Source organism: Parus major, chromosome 1, assembly GCF_001522545.3.
Source record: "Parus major isolate Abel chromosome 1, Parus_major1.1, whole genome shotgun sequence".
In the NCBI taxonomy this organism is placed as follows: Eukaryota; Metazoa; Chordata; class Aves; order Passeriformes; family Paridae; genus Parus; species Parus major.
Window position 1 is genome coordinate 38,746,462 of NC_031768.1, and position 21,042 is coordinate 38,767,503.

Sequence of the window (21,042 nt, forward strand, 5' to 3'; positions counted from 1 at the left end):
AATTCTGCTAGAAACACTTGCTTACTCTTTCTGTCTTGAATATATAAACCTGTGGGGAAAAATCTCAAGGATATTTTTAAACTGTGCACCATAAACGTTTTAACATTTGCTTGTTGAGGAAATTTTTGCAGTGAAAAGTTTCTCTAGAGAGATTATTTACAGTATTAATTTAAGGCCTTACTTTGTAATTCCTCCTCAAAGGAAAAAAAATAAACCCCACTGGCTTCAGAGCAAGCAAATTGATTGCTTATGATGAGATAACTGCAATGAAGATTCAAGTGATATGCTTTTGCCAGGGACTGTGTTCCTTTTGTACTACCTTTCCAGAACTATGCTAATTAAAAATCTACTAGAATGCCTTTAAATTAATTAACATATTCTCTCATATTCCTCAATTTACAGTAGCTTTTAAAAATAATTAGGTATTAAATTCAAGATCCCAGGCACCTGATTCAGCGGCAGGTTGCATTGTGCTGAGCTACACAATTTCTTGTCTACACTAACAGTCATATCAGGAGTAAGGGAATTGTGTTGTCCTTAGCTTTTTTGGGTTTTTTTGGGTCATATGTACTTTTTGTGGTGTGTCAGCCTTTAACTGGTCTTTGAAAGCCAAGGGGGAAATCCCAGACAGCCTGAAACCAAGGGGATTTTTGCATTACCTTCAGCCACCCTCTGATTCCATTTCCCTCAAAGCCTTTTTGCTTCGGACTGTGTTGCTTTTAGCAGCACTGGACACTGTTCCCAACCACTAGACAACAACAAAAGACAACGAAAACGATGTTAAAGATTTCCTTAACTGGACTTCAGCCTAAACTGGTGTGACTGTCCAGCTTTTTGCAAGGTCAGCTTGGCAAAGCACCTGGAAACGTTTGCCTTCAGCAGGGGAGACAGCTCAAAGCAAGGCCTTCCCAGCCCCAGCAGCTTCCAGCACACCATTGTCTCGGGCTGGTGGCAAAGCAGCATCCGTGGCAAATAAATAAGTGCTGCCAGCAGTGCAGCATGCGGGGAGCAAACCTGCCCCGCGTCGCGCTCAGCGCAGGCACGCATGGCCCCGCGCACACAGCCCGCTTGGTGCTCGGAACATGGACAGACTGAGGAGCATCTGTGCTGGGGGGGATATGGAACAAATAAGTAATTGCTGTTTTTACTAAGTAAAGCAGAAAATTACAGCGTATTAACAGCCAAGCGTGTTTGTTGCCTGGGAAGAACCATTTGTGTTCCAGTTTGGGCTTTTTTACTCATCTGAAATCTGTGCCTCAAAGCATATTAAAAACATTTTAATTATTATTGTGCGTTTATATTCTCATATGGATTTAAAGTGTATAAATATTATGGGGGATGGGGAGAGAAGAAAGTAAAATAAATAAATTCAGGAAAATGTTCTGTATTTTTAGCAGTGGAATCTGGTAGTGGATGCAGTTCTCAATTAGTACCTTAGAAAACATAATTCTTTTTAGAGAGCATTATTGCATTAAAAATGTGTCCTGGTTTATAAGAAAAGCGTGTGGCTATGTGTATGTTCTCTTAGCCACATTCAGCTCTCTTCAAAAAGACATCCACCAGAATAGCATTCTTTAGGGACAGTGTTTCAGGGTTGACAAGAACATTAAACCATATTATAATTATCTCTTCAATGAAAACACGGCTTTGTAGTGGAGGCAATGCACGGTCCTCAAGGCGAGTGTTATTAGGCCGTATGTGTTTTCTTGGAAGGAGATTCATGGAAAGAAAAAAAGCTTTATAATTTACTGCAAGGAAAAAAATACAGAGTACATGTCATGCATAGCAAAAGGGATTTTACAAAGAAGGCACTAAGTTGAGTGCCTCACTTATCTTCAAGAATGCTTCTACATAATAAGTGTGGGGATCGGTTTAACACAAGCTACAATATAGACATAACACACACATACAATTCCCTGTGACCATTCATATAGATAACTGCAAAAAAATTATCTATAAAGTAAGGTGAATATAAAGCAATTGCCTCCTGTGACATAAATGGGTTCTGTCTCATTCTGTGAGAGGCCACCACTGAACAGAATACATTCTTATGGCAGTGCAGATAATAAAATCTGTTATTCTTAATGTGAATACAAGGATTTTCTAACCCATCTTCCACATTCAAATTACAGTTTTCTCAAAGTAATCTGAAATTATAAAGTATGAGTTCTGAAACAGTGAGCGAAGTAACAAACTGCACCAAGATTCTAATATGCTCATAAATGACAGCATTTAATATTTATTTCTTATACATACTATCCACACATGCACATTTGGATTTATTTATTCACATTAAAAAATAAAAAGAATACTATTGATTTTTAATACTGTTGAAAATGCCTGAATTGTTTTAAACCAGGAATTTTCTTCTTGTTTGTGAAAATGAGATTGCAAATTTGTTTTCTTTAGTATGTTGGCAAGTGGATAGATTTAAATTCCTTAAAATGGAATGAACTAGAGGAAAGAAACAAATAATGTTAACCAACAGTTATATACATCCTGAACACAGCAAATACTGACAGTATTATGAAAATCTTGTGTTAATGGAGAATTAATTGTAAAGCTGTAGCATTTCAGTTGTGTGCAGGCAGGTCCAGGCACACGCACGCATAAACACAAAAGACAGCAGCCCCACTAAACAGCTACCAAAAATATACCCAATTGGCCTAATACTAGACACAACAGCTTGAGCATTTGTAGGAAAAAAAAGTCAGAAACTCACCAAATTTTGGTTTTAAAAGCATGCTAGGTATCCAGCGAGAGAGCATTCGGAACAGTCAATTACTTTCACATTTTGTCCCAGGACTTTAAAAGTTAAAGGCATAGTTCTGCCAATTGTGAGATGCCCCATCCAGCACAGACCACCCACAACTACTGATTTTCCATCTGGTGAACAAAACAGACATCTCCCTAATTATTTTTAAAAAGGTTTTTTTTTCTAACATACTTCCTTTATTTGTCTGTGACCTGGAACTTAATGGAAAACCTGGTAGATGCCAACCTCATTTCTTGTAATGAAGCATCTTATTTTCCCTACTTTAAGCATGCTTATTTAAAGGCTTTTTAATAGAAAGTTATTACCTAAGCTGATCTTTGATAGGACCTAAATTACTAAATAGTTTGAAATTAGAACAACTTTATATCGAACCCTAAATGTTCTAGTTAAATATTAACCGTTAAAAGTCCTTCTCTTAAATCAGCATATTAAAACAGGAAGCAATGAGGTTTACAGTCTCATATGCTGGGTTCCCATATTGCCAGTGTCAAAATTTATGCCTTTTTTCAGCAATATGGTTGCCATTGCCAGCACCACACTTATAAATGCCAACTGTAATTAAAATCTGGCACCTTATACAAGCATTAAACATGCCTACAGATTTAAAAAAAAAAAAATCTTTATTTTAAAATACTCATTGCAGCATATGCAGGCTTAAAAAAAAGTTCTTCTTCTGCCAGTTTTAGAAACATCACAGGAAAAAGAAAAATCAAGGTCCAAGTTGTCCTGAAAATCAGTCCAAAGAAACCTAAATACTGTGCTAAATTTCACAGTGGATGTATTTGAGGGAGGGATGGCAAAATCTGGATTTTCACTTGAAAGAGGTTGCAAAGAAACAGCATATTTAAAAATCTGGAGCCTGGGCAGCCACACAGGGCAGGTAACACACAGCCTTTATCTCAGCGCCCTTTACACTGGCAGTTACAGTTCAATAAAGATGTAAAGCCTCATCGCTCTCACAGTGAATGCCCAAGCAGGGCTGTGATCCCAGAGCCAAGTAAGGGAGGCTGCAGAGAAGAACAGAGGCTAGGATGAATCCATAGCCTGTTCATCTTAATAGTTTTGGGGGTGCAAACATGATCATCTGGGCTTTTCATCCCTTAAACACCCATCATTGCTGTACTGCTGTGCCTCCAGTAGTGAGCACCAGGATGGGTGGCCATTTAAGAAAAAACCTCTCCCGGGCTTCTGTCAGCAAGAGAATTGATCGTCAGGGGGCTACTGGAGGCTCAGAACATGTAGAGGGCTACCTTGGGAAATAACCTTGGGGAAAATGGGGAGCTGGGGGTAACAGGCCATTCTACCCAGCAAAATGTCCAGTCATAAATTCCTTTTCTACTTCCTAATGTGCTACTTCTAAGTAACACAGCTGTCTTATGGACCTGCTGGAGATGAGGAACCCATGTTCCTGAGAGCTTAAGACCTAAAGACACTACCCAGGCACACAGCAACAGGTGCACAAATGGGGCATGCAATGCAGCACCCTGAAATTGCTTCTTAGTCTGGAAGAACTGCACCAAGCACTTGTCTCTATTGCTCCAGTAATTCATTTTGGCTAAGAGGTGAGGAAGAGTCATCCAGCCACACAGTCAAGTAAATTGCTGGAAAAAGACCACCTCTCAGAAACCCAGCACCACCTGGGGACTCTGTTTGTGGGGAATTGCCAAAATTATTTTTAAACAGCAACTTTAAAGCAGTGTTCTTCAAAGCAATTTGATGATGGGTTATGAATTGGCATTTACAGGAACAGCTTCCAGCATGACCAGTAGATGGAGAGGAACCATGATGGCTCTGTCCCAGCGCTTGGGACACTATGGACCAAAGGCAGCAGGACTCAGCAGCGTCTCTGCCGCAAAGGCGTGATGACCGAGACACTCCATCGTGTCCTCCGCACCTCTTTCTGCTGGTGCCTGAAGCAAGATTTTTTTCTCGTGATCCTAGCAGCAGAAGAGGTAATTAAATTTCATTGTAGGGTGTCCCGTGTACCAAATGTTTATGGACAGGACTGAAAAATTGTATCCTCACATTTTCTTGACATTGTTTTCTTGGCTGAATTTCTGAATCCCTATGTCAAGTTTGCACTGCTGTTTATGTCTGCTTGTAGGTACTTCAGTTATTGATGACTTTCAGCAGGATTAAATCTTTCAAGACACTTTTCTTAAAAATAAACTAAACTACCAAATGGGAAACCTTGAGTTAGATAATTAATTTGAAGTGTGTTTTCCCATGTAAGGATTTTAGTTATTTTCTTGGAGAAAGGTTAATTCTCAGTTTGTAACCACTAAAGTATGTTGCCTTGTAACTAAATATAGCTTTTACACTAAATTTGGCACTTCTTATTGCTAGCCAGAAGGACAGAGTAGCTCTGCTGATATATATTTAAACTTTTCTATACCTCATTATACATTTTTTTCAGATTAATTTTACTGTTTTTATTAGAAAACCACGTATGGCACAATTCTTATTTACTAGTTGATCTCTTTGTGTTTACTTAGGGTTTATGTTTCTTTGGATGAAAACTGGAATGCAATTCAAAATGTAATGAGACAGTTTATTGCTTGTATAGCCCTATCTGAGAGAGGCTAGACTTGTAAAAAATTGTGATTAGATTTAAAAAGTGATCTATTAAAATAACTTGGAATTAGATAGAATTAGTACCAATCTAGTATTTGGTCTTAATATCCTCCAATATTGTAGTATTAGCAAATCTAATCCTCTCATAATTAGCTTTTATTCACAGATTGGTAGAGAAGAACAAGCTTTTCTGCTTCTTTCAACTCCCAATTGGTCAAGTTTGAATAAATTAGTCATTTAACTGAGCTAATTGAATATCCTGGAGAAAATATTCTCTTGGTACTTGCAGAGGAGGCTATTGATCTCAAAAGCCAACACAATACTTCAAACACTTTGGGCTTCCAGAGTTTAGATTTTGACTTTCATCAGCTGAATGGTTCGATCTACAACCTGGAAGCACTTTTCCTATTTTGGTTGGGGGTGGGGGATTATTATTTAAACAGATTAAAGTAAATTTAGGATTTGTTATAATTTGAATAGGTATATTTTAAAAAATAAATACACCCAGAATAAATTTTGAAAACTGTTTTTCTTATTCATTTCTTGATCACAAATTTGTTGCTATCTTACCGACTTCAGCTCTCTGCTTATCATTTAGTTCCAGAATTTTTTCCTTTAATGGAGGAATATGCCAGCATTACCATTACTGGGGGCAGAAAGCAGCAAGACCTACATCTCATGTATTTTATATAAAGATGCCAGAACATAATTTTTATCAGTTGTAAACAGGCTGAAAATGGTCTGAAAAATAATCTGGCAGTGTCCAAAGTGTTAGAAATTTTCAATGTCTTTCTTTCCTAAACTAATTCCCTTCATGGTTGTGGAGTGAAGATATCCTGCAGGCACCACTCTTCACACTGCAGATCTTATCAGGCATTACAACAGATCAATCTGGCAAGAAGTATATATTCCTGTTGTTGAAGCCAAGGCCTACCAACATATCTGCAGTTTACAATACCAGAAAGGCCCTAACTGTTGCTGGTTTGCCCCAGCAAGTTTATGCTTAGGTTTAAAACCATTTAATTTTGCCATTACCATTGCACAATCAATGTCATTTATACAGTCGTAGATTAAAATAACAAGCCAAAACTATCATGTCTGTATTTTTGTGCTATTTGTTGGTCATGTTTTCAGGTTAACATACCATTTTCCAGGCAAAAGTGCTTGGAAGAAGCTATAAAAAATACCCAAAGCAAAAATGCCCTAAGAAATGCAGTCCTTTGAAAGCCCATTAATTTTCTAGTTTATCTTGTTCAGGAATACCAGTGCTGAGTTTCTGTGGGAAGACAAGCTGCCAATGGCATGTGTCTTAGATGATGGTACTGACATTAAAGACAAGGTTGACTTAACTGAGGTCTGTATCATTTCAGATATACTCAAAGGAAATCCATTGTGACTTCATAAAGATCACAGTGCACTTCAATTTTGTCTTAGAAATTACAAATCTGGAAATGCCAAGTCAACTTGCACACCCTGAATGTGTCCTTGTGGAAGCACTGGGTCACTGTGTTTTCCTTTCCTTTTATTCCTTTTTTTTTTAATATTATTTGTTGTGTATAAAACTTGGTTCTATTAATTCCAAATTACTGCATCTAGACAAGATTTTCCCTATTTTAAGGTTCTCTACTGGAATGAAAAGAAATGTTAGGAAATGTCACACCACTTTTTTTGTAAGTAATTTTCATTTCTTTCTTATATTTACCTGGCCAGATGAATGAGAAATGGGGCTTGAGAGCACTCAAGAGGGGAAGGCAGCATTGCTCATGTTCTGTTTGGCAGAGAAGGTAAAGTATGTAGGTGGAAAGGAGCCCCTTTGAATTTTAGCCTGAGAAAGTTTATAGCATCAAAAGCTCTGACACCAGGCTTCCCTACCTTCCAATTGGACATGATCCAATGCAACCAAATTTCTAAAGAGTCAAAGAGTTTATGTGGATCCAACATTGAAGACAAAAAAGAAACTTTTCCTCCTAAAAAGAGACTCTTCCTCCTTAGTTAGAGAAAGGAGGACAAAGACAAATTCAACCTGTACCCTCCCTGTAGGGCACCACAGCCTTTTTACCCAAAGATGGGCGCTGTTCAGCATGCTGTACTTCACGTGCTGTGGAAGCAACTGGTGTAAACTGGTGAGCAAACAGCACACATATCAAACCATCCACACTGAAAGACATGGATGTGCTTAAATTTAAAGCACAGCAAAAGTAAAGAAACACATGGCAAGAGAGGAACTCTCAAGCTGAAAGTGTCACGGGTGAGAAAACACATTTAACCAATAGCAGAAACAAAAGGGAAGGGGAAAAAAAATCCCAGAGGAGAAACCCACTGAGAGAGACAGAGATTTTTGGCATCAGTCTGCCTTTTGTAGAGCAGTACTGGCTCCACCAAAATTTGGTTGATGGGCTTCCTTACAGCATGTGGATGTACCTTGCACAACAGCCCTGCTGGGCTGGCAGGTGAGTAAAATTCTGTGAAAGAGGGTAAGAGAAGAAAATGCAGAAAGATAAGAGTTTTTCTTACCCAACATTATTAACTTTCAGAACTTCATTCAAAAAATAACTGGAGAAGATTCCTGCAAAGACAAAAGTGCAATCCAAGGGAAGGATCATCTTAGGAGGAAACTGCAGAATTATGCTTTCTGGTAGATGTGATACCTGAACCAGCCAGACTAAACTAGATACAGTGCTCTTCATCTTGAGATAACCTCTCTTGCAGCAGGCCACCACAAGAGGTTATCCTGTAGCTCTAGAAATACCAGCGTCACAATGTGTAAGAAAACAATGCCTCTAATTAAAAATGTCATTGCATATTTTCATTATTTATGGGTACTGTGAAACATGTATCTCAAGGAGTAAGTTAAAGTAGGGCACAAAAGGAACATGTGCCTTTGGAAAATCATGTACTACCTCTTCTGCACTGCTTCTGTGGGGATGTACTGAAAAGCTCATTCCTGTGGGTCTCAGGCAGAGCTGGCACATCAGGAGAAAACACCAGCCCACGCCGAGCTGACTTACACAATGTCACATCTCTTTTCCTGTGAATTAAGCTAGAAAAAGATTTACTCCATGGTTTGAAATCTGGCTGGAGGAGAAATGGACTCAGGGCAGCAGTCCCTGCTCAGAGCACCGTTTCATTGGATTGTGGCAGGTAAGTAGCAAATACATTTTTTTTGTTATTCAACAGATGTTTGCTGGTTACAGTGAAACTGCCAGAAAGGTCAAAAACTTGAATGTCCTTACAAATTAAACTGCCTTCTCATACTCATGATTTTTACTTATCTGCTCTAGGTCAAGAGAGGGAAAAAACGTGGAAAAAATCTTGGCTCTCCATTGCCACTGAAGAAGTGGCAATAACAGAAAAAACTCAGGCTGCAGATGGGCTGCCCAAGTGCAAATTTTTACAAGCCCTAAAAACTTACTCTGTACATGAAGTTTCAAAAACTGAAGATGAATTACATGTTTTGTTTTGCACAATTCCTATTTCAATTATATCTACTTCTAATACTACTCTTTTCATAAAGTTACTGTTGTTCTCACCACGCAGCACACCAAGAATCATTAAAATCTGAGTAAATCCTGTTTGTTGTTTGACATGATTTATCTATTTATCTAAGCCCATGTGTTCCCCAGGAGAAATGGCAACACATTAGTTCCCTCCTGCCCAAGCAAAATAGAAACACTTTGTATTATATTACATCATATCATAAACTTTGGTAACCAGTATTTCCCTTCACAAAAAACCACACATGTTGCCCTCTGCCTTTAGCAGGCACACATGGGTTCCAACTGGCTGCCATTAAGTGTCAGGTTTTAAAACCTGCAAACAAACATACGATAGAAGTTAAAATGATACACTGCTGCTAAATTTGCTGTGTGTACTGCAGGAGGATGGTCTGAAAAAAACATGTTAACAGTTCAACATTTAAACAAAAATAAACAAACTAATTAAAAATAAAATAAAGAGAGGGATTATTTTGAGTTTGTATTTTCTATCTGCTACATCTCATTTCTCCTCATTTAACTATCTGTCCATACTAAGAACACAATCAGCCAAGACTTTAAGTGAATAGGATCAGTGAGATAAATTTTGGGACACAAAGCAATGGGAACCTTTTATTTCTGTTCTGTGCAGTTAAGCTGCTGCAGGGTGAGGTGGGAGCAGGCAGCAAAGCCAGGGGGTGTGAAGGGGATTGGCCATTAACTTATCAGTTCCAGGCCTTAGCTTTCTAATTGACAACCTCAGGGCTACTTTCATCACTTGTCGACTTCAAACCCACACTCAATTTTTCCTTTAGATAATGATGCAACTATAACATAACGGTGTTTCTGACATATTGCAGCATGTAGCAGTAGGATGATTTCTTCAGTAGCTTAGTTTAACTGGAAAGTAAAAAAAACCCCAACTGTTAAGTGGTTTTCACATCTATCAACTTCTCAAAAAAATCCAGTCAGTAAGAAAACAAATTTTATACTTCCAGTATGCTGAAGTCACTGTTTGGTGTTTATCCAACCCCAAGCACCTTCAGTGCTTTGGTATCACTAGAGATTTAACAAAACAAGTGAATATTTAAGGCAATAAGCCCACAAAACATGCATTCATATATAAAGCCTAAATAAAGGAACCCACAGAACTCAGAAATGTACTACAAGTTAGAGAACTTGAACAATAAATTCCCCAAAAATGTCATTAAAATATATATATTAACGACATGCCATCTAGAAACCTTATGTCCTTCACAAAGGAAATAAAGAAATAACAGGAGTGCTGTCATGGACACATCCCTACAGAGAACCAGAAAAACCTGACTTGCGTCCCCCACAGAAATCTGAGCAGTGTCTGAAGGCAGCCGAGCCATTTACGCACAGTAAGGTCCCCAGGTAAGTATATTTATCACATTTGGATCATAAATTTTAAAAATACTAAATTTTGTCAAGTAACAGCACATCAGCAGGCAGCAAAGTACCTGGCTCTAACATAAACAGTCACATAACTGCCTTTCAATAGTGGATATAAAGGTTTGAGTCCTGCAGTCAGCTCTGCAAAGGCCTGGGGTCACAATGAGCTCAGCGCAGTGTCTGGGCCCTGAGCAAGTCAATCCAGGCAACAAAAGCAGCATCAGAAAATGGAATACTACTGATGTGCTTCCAAAGCTCCTGCAGGATCCACGTGAGGAGGAATGACAGGCTGGATACCACACTACACAGCCAGGTGCTGCTGGAGAAGGTGTGCATAAACAGGCAGGTGTGGAACTAATCCAGATTAACAAAGCAAGGATGCTGCAGGCAGACTCGATGTGCAGTCAGCTCATGTCCACTGGCATTTGGGCTCTGATGATGCAAATGGGCACCCAGGTAACTTCAGTCACAGGACATTAATGCGGCCATGAACAGTTGGCCTGACTGGAAAAGGTCAGCCTCAGCCATTTAAGATTACAGATACGGATGGCTCATTCCAGGCAGCAATTGCTACATTTTGGTCATAAATTTTAAAACAAGAGCTCCAGCTCTTGAGGATTAACAGGGGAGCAGGTAAGAAAAGCAATACCTGCTCTGAGAAAAAACACTGAGCTCAGTGTTTCCTTGGGCCACCTTTCAGGCTTTCTAAGTCCATAAAGTTGCAGCATATTGTGAATTTTGCAGATTACATTGCCTGTTCACGGTTGTAACAATGGCATGTCACCATATCACCCCCTTTCAAGTGCTGTACATGCTGCTACTTCTTCTCAAACAATAAAGAGGCAGGAGCTCTCCCTACAAAATGCCTGGCCCATATCATGGGCAAATGTCACCAGCTGCAAAATATTATTAAAAAGTCAGGACAGACTTATTTTATAGCCAAATTAACAGCTCAGCAAAACAGCGAGCTGTAACAGGGAAGACAGTAAGTCCAACAGCTGGGCAGTTCAACTGCTAAAGTTTTTACTGGGATCATTGCCCGGGATGTTTTGGGAAAAAAGAGCTATCAACACAAAAAGTGTGAAAACTCAAGTTATTACATGAAATAATAAAGGCAGGTGTTTTTTCCATTTTTATAAATCAAACCCCACCATCTTTGCAGTTTTGCCTCTCCAAGGCTGCAAGCAGCAGTACAAACCAGCTCCCTTTCAGGGTTTGGAGCATGGGTTTTACAAGCCTGTTTTGCCTTCCTGCAGGCACTTTGAGCTTATAAATGGCACCTTTCAGTGTCCTGAATTATGAAGGGCAGCTAGTCCTGAATTCTCCTATCGCTTAATGATCTCACATAAAATGAGGTCCACAAAAGTTTTACTACCACTGCAGTTCAAATTTGCAGGTGAAGAACCACCAGGGAAAGGATGTGGACATCTTTTGCTTTCCTGATTTTCCAGGTGCAAGAAAGTTTCCCACTTGGACTTGAACAATTAGTTACTCTCAAAGTGATGCCTGATCTAAATAAAAAGACTTCAGTATGTTCCCCTGATAAGCACTGGGAAAATACAAGAGGAAACCACTTGAGAACAACACACAATAGCATCAAACTAAGGTTAAAAAAAATTAGGTTAGAAAGACCCTATCTAAGTATTTATTAGTCTTTTTATTGCACCTAATATTTTTCACTTTTCACAATTAAGTATATCTGACACTTGAGGATTATAGATAATATTTAATTAAAACATTGATAGGTTCTGCCCTTATTCTGGTAATAATATGCAGTGTTTGAAAAATATACTGTACCTTAGCAGTATGAATAAAAAGTCAAAAGAAATTCTTTTCAAAAAGAGAAAGGATTTTGTTTGTTACAAATTACTTCTGCATTTATATAAAGATTTAACGATTCATGGCATGCCAAATACAGTGCTAATGAGCTTTGAGTTGTGTTTTTCATTTTTGTTAGAACTTTTTTCCTGCTAAAAACAATTACTAGAGGCCATTCAAATGCCACTGCATAAACCAGGAAACCTAGTAAAACTGCAGGTAAAATTGGTATTTTGTTTCAAGTGTGGCTCAGGAGTCCAATTCACTTGTTGGTGAGCTGCGTATTTCCAATAGCACCTACAACTCCTTCAAAAATGGAAGCCAGGTAAGATGCTTTAAAAAAAAAAATTCATTAATAAAAACCAAAAATTAAAGAGTGTAAGCTTACCATTTAATTCCTGCCTTCTGAGGATGAACATTTTAGCCTTTCTGATTTCTTCTCCACTTACCAATGAAAAGTAGATAAACAAGCAGAAATATAAGCTCTTAATTCTCAGCACCTCTCAGAGGACACACATGCCCATAGGAGCTTAAAAACCTTCCTGGGGAGCATTATTAATCTTGCTGCTAACAGCACAGAATTTTTAAAGCCTATTAAAACACATGCAAGTCTTGCTTTTCAGCAAGAAACAAACAAAAAGTCAGTGGAAATTATGCAAAATTAAATTTCATCATTCAGTTACATGCATCACTGCTCACCTCAACTACTAACTAGATACCAAACATTGTCCTACAACAAACCTTTTCATCTACCACATAGAATAGTTTGAGTTGGAAGGCACCTTTAAAAGTCAGCTAGTCCAACCCCCTGCCATGGCCAGGGGCATCTACACTAGATCAACTACTCCATATGTTGATGCTTCAGTCTAATGGAAACCCTACTTTGACCTTGCTGTGTCCTTGACCTTGCTCCTCCACCTCTGCCTTTGGGCCTAGGAATATTTTCACAAATCTGAAAATAATTCCAATTGCCTTCTTCCCAGGGTGTAGCACTCCTACCTGGCTGCAGCCAAGCTGCTGCCCATTTACACCACTGCAAGTCAAGCTACTATTAATCCCTTGGACTTCAGTCTTCCAAGTAACATGTGCGTTACTCCAAAGGCTTTCAGATGACTTTTTAACTGAAAACATCCAGGATATTGGGGGTTTTAACAAATCATCATAGCTATTGCCCAGCAGCTGATAAGGCTGAAGTTAATTAATGTTGCCAGGAAATAGAAATACAGCTGTGATGAGCTAGTTTTGTTATGCCCATATTCAATATTTCCCCTCCTTTCCTTGAAGAGCATTTCACCAACTTAACAAAAACCACAGAAACAAACACAACCCCCCCGACCTGATAGGCTGAGCGGATGAAGGATATTCACACTATATCACCCCACTCTCCCATTCACCCCCACAAAAATCACACTGACAATATCAAGAGTGGGGAATCAAGCCCCTTTATTACCAAGTCCACAGCAGATAAAGCAGCAATTGTGCTTATACAGTACTGGAAGTGTAGCTACAACATAGCGTGACAGCTTGTTAGTGTTGAAAATATATAAGCTCTTTGTAATTGTGCCTTTGGAATGCCATCTGTCTTGAATTAACGTCCACCTGGGATCATGTTTCGATGACCAATATGGACAGATTACTAGAACTTTAAAACCTCGCTTTCTTTGTAATTGACATTTAAACTGTTTGAAGTTTCTCATTAAGTCCTTTTTTACAAATTAGGTGCAGATGTATAAAGCTAAATGTACAGTACTAAGGGAAATTAGGTCACCTGAATGCTCAGTAATAAAATGTATCAACTGTTTAAGTGCAATGAGTACATTAAAATTTAGAGATCAACTTTATGCTCCAAATTCTTCAAAGTTTCATCGTTCCCCTTTCATTGCTGCAGAGCCCCTGATGCCAACCATTTTTAATTAAAAAGACAGAGAAGAAGGCGGGTTTGGCCACGTAGCCAATGACAGCTGGACAGTCCTGTCCCACAAAGAGCTCGAGAAGGCAGAGCAAGCAGCCACAGAGATGCCCATTTCACAGGGACAGGCAAATCCTATTTACACCAGTGATGCCAGGAGATTTAAAGAGCGCAGGGAGACCTGAGAAGTAAATATAGGTCCCACCAGAAAATAAGGGAAAATATATGAAGGAGACTTGTTCAACATCCCGGGGGCTAAGTAACCACAATCTGACCTCCAGACCCACTTGCAGTCGAAGTTCTGCAGACCTGCTGTGCTCCTCAGCCTTGTGGGGCAGAAGAAGGAAGTGCATAAAAAGGCAGTGGCTGTAGAAACACCTCCACACACAGCCCGGCTGACAAAATCAGAGCAAATTGAGTATTTCCCCTTTCCAGACAAGGAGGTTCAGAACTCAGGGATGTGTGAGAAAGGGGTTCCAGGAGAAACCACCGCCAGAAGCTCACATGATATGCAGAGGACAGGATGAGATACACGGAGGTTCATCAGCAGAAATTCTACAAAGCTCTTAGCATCAAGGGGCTTTTACCTGTCAGAATGGCTCTTAAGAGACATCAAGTACAGCAGCCAAAGCTCCCCAACAGGTATGAAAACTCCAGGGGCCTCACCCACACAGCCTTGATGAGTAGCCAAGAAATACTGCACAAATGTGTGAAAGCTCAACAGTGGAAGGCACTGAGCACCCACCAAGGGAACGCACACCCTCCTTTCCCATGCAGGGCCACCAAGCAGGGGTGGCACTGGACCTCAAGATGCCATCCCACATTTGGCAGTGTTTAAACAATGCAATCACACACACAGGTTCCGTGGAAGGTCCATTAACCTTCTCTCCTGGAGAAAGGCCTCTCACTCTGAGTTAGGGCACCACCTACATAAAATCCACAAATTCAAATCGTTTTGGCCCCACAACTAGCACATCGGTTCTGGAAACGATGCCAGGATGTGTACCCAGACTCTCTGCTTGTAAGCATGAGAAGTAGTCTTCTCTTAAAAGCTGGTAAACCAGTCCAATACTGTCAACCAGATCTGTTTTTGTCTGCTTAGACTGCATTTGTGTGCTTAGACTACTCTTAAGCAGAGTGTCTTCAGTACCACTACCTATTACAATGATTTTAAATTCTCACTTTCTGTTCACATCCCCTTATAAGCCTATTCTGGTAAACTACTAAAACTCCTGGCAAAAGAAGTGTAAACTTTTAACTGGATACGTATCTGCTGCTTCTGAAAAACACCCAAGCAACTCTGCTGTGAAATGGTCCATGCTTCTGCTTGCAAGATGAACAGCAGGCTCCCACTGGTATCAGAACAGGAGATTCTGGTTTCCCCATCCACAGGGTCTTTCTCCAGTGCTCATAAACATCTTCAGTTCGAAGACGAATTCAGAAAAAAGCTGTATTTTTAAAATAAATAAGAATTGAACCAGCCATTTGTAAGCAAACCTCAACACCTGTGTGAGAATAAAACCTGGCTGATACAACACAGCAAGATGACATTTTCCAGGTGAGGACAGCCCAAGTCATTTGCAAAAGGAATGAGACGGAAGAGTAACTAATTTGCCATGCATATCAAACAAGAAAGGCTTCTAAGGAAGATGTATTTGTACTCAGTTCTGTTTGCTCACACATTTTATGAATTCTGGTTTTCGCCTGGGTAACGAGTTTGCAAAGGCAGGTACAGGACCACACAGGACTGTCCAGAACAGCATAAGCAGACCAGTTGAGGTGCCAGTGGTGATTAGCTGGACACACTCAGCTTTGCACCCTGCTTCTCATTAGCATTAATTACTCATCATCATACCTCTGCTGCTGCCAGGATGAAAACTGGTTTGGACAGTAGTTTCACAGTCCTTAATTCCAACTGTGAGTTACCAGAGTGCACAACAGGGACCCTATATTGGCCCCATGTCTTTCTGCCAAGGGTAAAGGAGACCAGAGACCTGGTTGAGCAGAAAGCCGGAGCAGAGTGGACAGGTAATATCTCCTTCACTATAAGACATCTCAATGTAACGTTAACCTGACAAAAATGTTTGAGTGAATTTGAAACACCAGAGCTAAGACTCAGTTTTATATCGTGCTTCACCAGGCCTAGCAGCGATGCGATGGCTGATATCGCTGATATCGCATCCTACACATGCCCTCACACACAGCCCAGTGATGCTGATTGCAAGGAAGACTTTGGGGAAGGGCTCCATCAGGCCCTTCCCCAAAGACAGGATTGCAGTGCCAGCGACTCGATTAGTGGTGCTCAGACTGTCCCCTCCCTTCCCAGTGTGAGCTACTATCAGGTTCTCACCTCACCAGCAACACAAAAATATTAGTTTAGGTGAACCAAAGTGACCTTGTAGAAAAGCAGACTCTGCACATTAGGCTCAACAATTCTGCCAGATAAAGTGTTTTTGTCACTAGAAAGTCACACTTTCAAATAATTTTCACCCTGAGGCCATAATCTCGAAAGACACACTTAAAAATGTGTAGAACATAAAATGAGTGATTTTTTTTTTTTTTTTTTTTTTTTTTATAGAGGTTAGGGAAAGAAATCCCTCACAGACATAACACTATTGATATTCTTGGTCACAGCTCTGCACACATTGAACAGGATCAGCTACTGGTAAGGACCACAATTCATGTCTTTCCATTTAAACCCTGCAACAAAGAATAAAACTATTTCACAACTAACAAAGGGGAACCCTTTAATTTACTAGAACAATTTCAGCTCCCATTGCATTAGCACCCTCCAGTGTCCAACACATGAAAAACAACATCTTCACTAATTTACCGAGCAGACACAGATTTGGAGCCTGAAACACAAGACACAGGAGTGGTGGATTCCTGGGAGGGACAATGGCAATTGGTGATGAGAGAAGAAGCTCCTAAGGCTAGAAATGCTAAATGATATAGGCACAGTCTCTGAAGAAGACCTGGCACGGGGTTAGTACTCGTCAGGTTCCTTTGTTCCTAGCAGGCATGCTGGTGTCTGCACCTTTGGCATGACAGGCTCTACGTGCCCGCACTGTATATTCATTCCATACTCTGCAGCATTCCACTGAGATATGGATGCTGCCTTTGACTGATTTAGTACAGGCATGTGGGTATGGATCTGCCTGGAATATGCCATGTAAATTAATACATGTAATAAAACCTTCTTGTCATACATGGGTGAGGCAGACGTGCACTTGGCTCGCTGAGGGCAAACAGGTGACCATGCTTACATGTGCAATGCTTCTCTTACAGCATAACCACCAAGCAAAGAGAGAACAACCAAAAAAACCAGCTGTATTTGTTACTAAAAAACAGCTGGATGATGAAGGGTTTTTTTAACTTTCTCCAATACAAAAATCTTTCACAGGCAGGGAGAGCCCAGTAGGCTCTGGAACATGGCAAATAAGAAAACCCAGCTCTGGGCACCTGCCTGATAGTGACATAAATACTTTTCCAGGCAGCACTGCTTCCCCCCAGCTTCACAGGGGCAGCAGCATGCACATGAAGAGAGGATGGCAGCAGCTGGAAACACAGCCACACCACATCGGAGGTACCCACTGTAATTAGGGTCCCAACCCAACAGCATGGCAGAGAGCTCCGTGGGACACAAGAACCACAGTCCAGAGCCAATGGCACCTGCCAATTCTTGCAAAAGACCAGGAAGCTGCTAATTAAATCCAATCAACATGTTCATTGATTGCTGACATCTGCAGTCATCCCTGTATTCTATCTCCCAAGTGCACACAGCCTAGCTCGAAGGTGAGCAAGGATTCCTCACGCCTCATCCTGCTCTGGTCTCTGACTGCTTGGTGCATTGCCCAAAATTCTGTGGTCTCTACTTGCCCAGTGGCCTCTTGGGCTCCACAGCAGCACTGATGACAAGGAGTAAGCAAATGCCACCACAGGGAGGGAATCATGCAAGGGTGTTGTGACACCTGGCAGCCATGTCCCAACCCACGGCAGCACCAGCCAAGGAAGCCCTTTCTGAGCCACAGCTGAAAGAGAGCCACCTCACCGCAGACATGCAGGCAGCCTCCTCTCCCAGCCCTGAACAGGTGCTGTGCACACATAAATGTCATCACCCAGCTGCCCTCACACTCATACAGAGGTGTAGGCTCCTCTTCACCCCACAGTATGAATATTCAAAATTCCTCATGACCAGAAATAGCATGGCATAGAATTTATGCTTTTGCACAAATGAGGGGAAAAGAGGGCAAAAACAAGGGGGGGAAAAAGGCATGTACATGCATGCATCTTCTCCAGAAACTGGCTGTAAAAGTATGGTGAAGGAGCTAGGCTGGAAAAATGACCCTGAGTGCTATGCAAGACAGTTACTCCAGGCAGGAATGACTGACATGGACTTACTGAGCTCTTCACTGTGCCTCTAGCACAGCACAAAGCACTCCAGCTGTCCCTGAGGTTCCCCAAGAACACCAGCATCAATATTGCATGTTCACAGTAACATCTACGCTACAGTTTTACAGACTGCATAGGCTTTTGTCACTCAGATATAAAATATTTACAGAACCACGGTCTCAGCAGAGAACGTGAGAATTTAAAGCTTTAAATATTGATATTAAAATGTATTAACACTTGATTGCCTTCCTAATATCAATACTAAAAAAAAAAATGTGTTCTCCTTCTAGCAGAGCCGTTGAAAACGTGCCTTAAATGAGCACAGACCCATCAATCACTCCCTTCGGCAGAAGTCACTCTGCCCCTCGGGAACACGCAGGCACATACCTGCAGGCAGAAAGCTGGACATCAAACCTACACACATCTCCAGGAGGGAGATGCAACAGAGCTTTTGTCTTCCGTGGCACTTGTCACTCGGAGCCTGATCCTGCACACTGACCTATACAGCCATCCTCTATTTAAAGTAGAGCTTCTCCTAGCATCCCACCCGAAATCCATGCTATTTCTGACAGCTATTCACCCACCTGTGGGAAAGCACCTGGTGATTTCGGGCTCTTGACAAGTGGACACAGGTTTCCTACACAACCTTCCCTCATCCAGGCACTGCCACCACAGCAGCACGGGGACTCTGCACGCCCGGACTCACAGGGGGCTCGCAAGGCCCAGGATAAGGGATGCTGAGGGGACGTCTGACAGCGTCCCTGCTGAGCCCCGCTTCTGCCCACATCACCACTTATGCTGGGCCACCGATGGAGCAAGCGACACAGGACGTTCTTAAAACAAGGGGAAAGCCAGCGGTGTGAATCCAGCCTACCTTGCCCCGGCTCCCCCTGTGGGAAATGGGGCACGGTGGCCCTGAGGAGCCCGCTCGGTCCGAGACTGGGTGCACGAATGGAAAAGACCCAAGGTCACTCTCCAGGCAGGAGCTGCACCAAAGCGGACAACCGGACAAGGGCAATGCTCTGGGAACTGGAGGAATCACAAAACAGTTCTGAGTCGGAAGGGACCTAAACGACCGTCGCATTCCAACTCCCCTGCCGTGGGAAGGGACGCCGTCCACTAGAGCAGGAAGTCGGCTTCCATTCCCACGTTGCCGGTGGCCGAGAGCCAGCCCCGCCGTCCCGGGCCCGGCCGCGTCCCCGCACTGAGGGGGGATCGGGGGAGACCCCGGGCGCGGCTCCGGCGGGGGAGGGGGAGGCGGCGCCGGGGGTCCCGCGCCCCGCCCCGCCCGCGCGCGGCCCCGTCACTCACAGTCTCCGCCTCCCCGCGCGCAGCCCGGCCCGCCAGCACAGCCCCGCCGCCATCGCGCCGCCGCCACACGCCCCGCGTTCCCATTGGCCGGGCCGCGACACGCCCCGCTCTTCTATTGATCATTCCGCGACACGCCCTGCGCTCCTATTGGCTGTTCCAGGGGCGCCCGCGGCACGCCCACACCGCGCGCTCGGCTCTGACGTCACGGCGGGGCGGGCTCCCGGAGCGCTCTGGCCCGGCTCCAGGGCCCGCAGCCTCCGGAGGCTCTTGTGGCTGGGATGCTGCAGCTCCGCTCCTCTCAGCGGGCAAGTGACCGCCGTGAGTAGGAATAGTTCGTTCGTGCAAAGGATAAAGAGACAAGACCAAAGATAACATGGGAAGTAGCAGTGGATGGGCTAGGAAAGAAACGAATTTGAGAAGAAAAGGGTCTGGAAAAAGAAATAGGAATTCTGATTCTATTTTGCATCAGTCCAAACTCAGACTGAGCATATAATATAATTTTCTTTGCCATGATGCTTGAATGAGACAGACCCACAAAGCATAATCCCAGCAAGCTCCTCAATACTGTGGATATTTCAGCTTCATTCCAAAGGACATGATCTTGGATCATGCCACCTCTCAGTCCCATCACCTCTCATTCCTACCCTCCCACAGCTGCTGAACATGTCCTGGGCATGAGAGAGAGATCCCCAAGACACTCAATTGCAACAGCTTTTATTAAAACAGGAGACGGATAATGAAACACCCCAAACCAGTGCCCCCATTGCTTCAAAAACACAGGTTCACATCCACATAGGTTCATTGCAAGTCTTCATGGAAGGGCTTTTTGCTTTCCTAGAGTCATTGAGTTTTACCATATAACTTTGTTCTTTTCCTGAAATTCGGCTTTTCTTTGTCAGAGCCGTGTGGAAATTTTCTAATCTGGCTTAGCATCACTTTACTGGGGAAGCGGTGTCAGCAAAGCATGAGTTTCGCCTCCTAGCAAAAATAAAATACGCTGTTTTATAGAGCTGTGCTGAACCGTGAACGTGACCTGCTCTCAGCTTCCTTCCCCTATGTAATCTTGCGTGCAAGTCATGGGCAATACCACTTGGATCTGAGACACTGTGATAACAAACATTTTGTTAGCAGCAGCAGCATGACAGTGTTAACCCTTCTCAGCACAAGTCCACTGAATTGTGTGTGGCAGAAACTCTTCCTTCTCCCTCCTGTCACTGATGTCTCCTTCCCTTTGCTGTCTCCTCCTACCACTCTTACCTCCTTGGGGAACTTCCTCATGAAAGTTGGTATTGCACAAGATGGTGAAAAACCTTGGACTTGTCTCCTGCCCCTCTCATTTCTGTAGGGACAGATTTCTTTCTTGGCACCTCTCT

At 42.2% G+C, this 21,042-nt stretch overlaps 1 protein-coding gene across 1 annotated transcript in view; it reads right to left on the minus strand.

Moving 5' to 3' along the window:
• Positions 1-19,724, minus strand: part of CLYBL (citramalyl-CoA lyase) — a 166,188-nt gene extending 146,464 nt beyond the window's left edge. Inside the window, exon 1 of the mRNA XM_015635160.1 lies at positions 19,670-19,724. Coding sequence (XP_015490646.1) covers positions 19,670-19,722 — 53 coding nt within the window. The 5' untranslated portion in view covers positions 19,723-19,724. The remainder of the gene's footprint in view (positions 1-19,669) is intronic.
• Between the last annotated feature and the right edge of the window lie 1,318 nt (positions 19,725-21,042).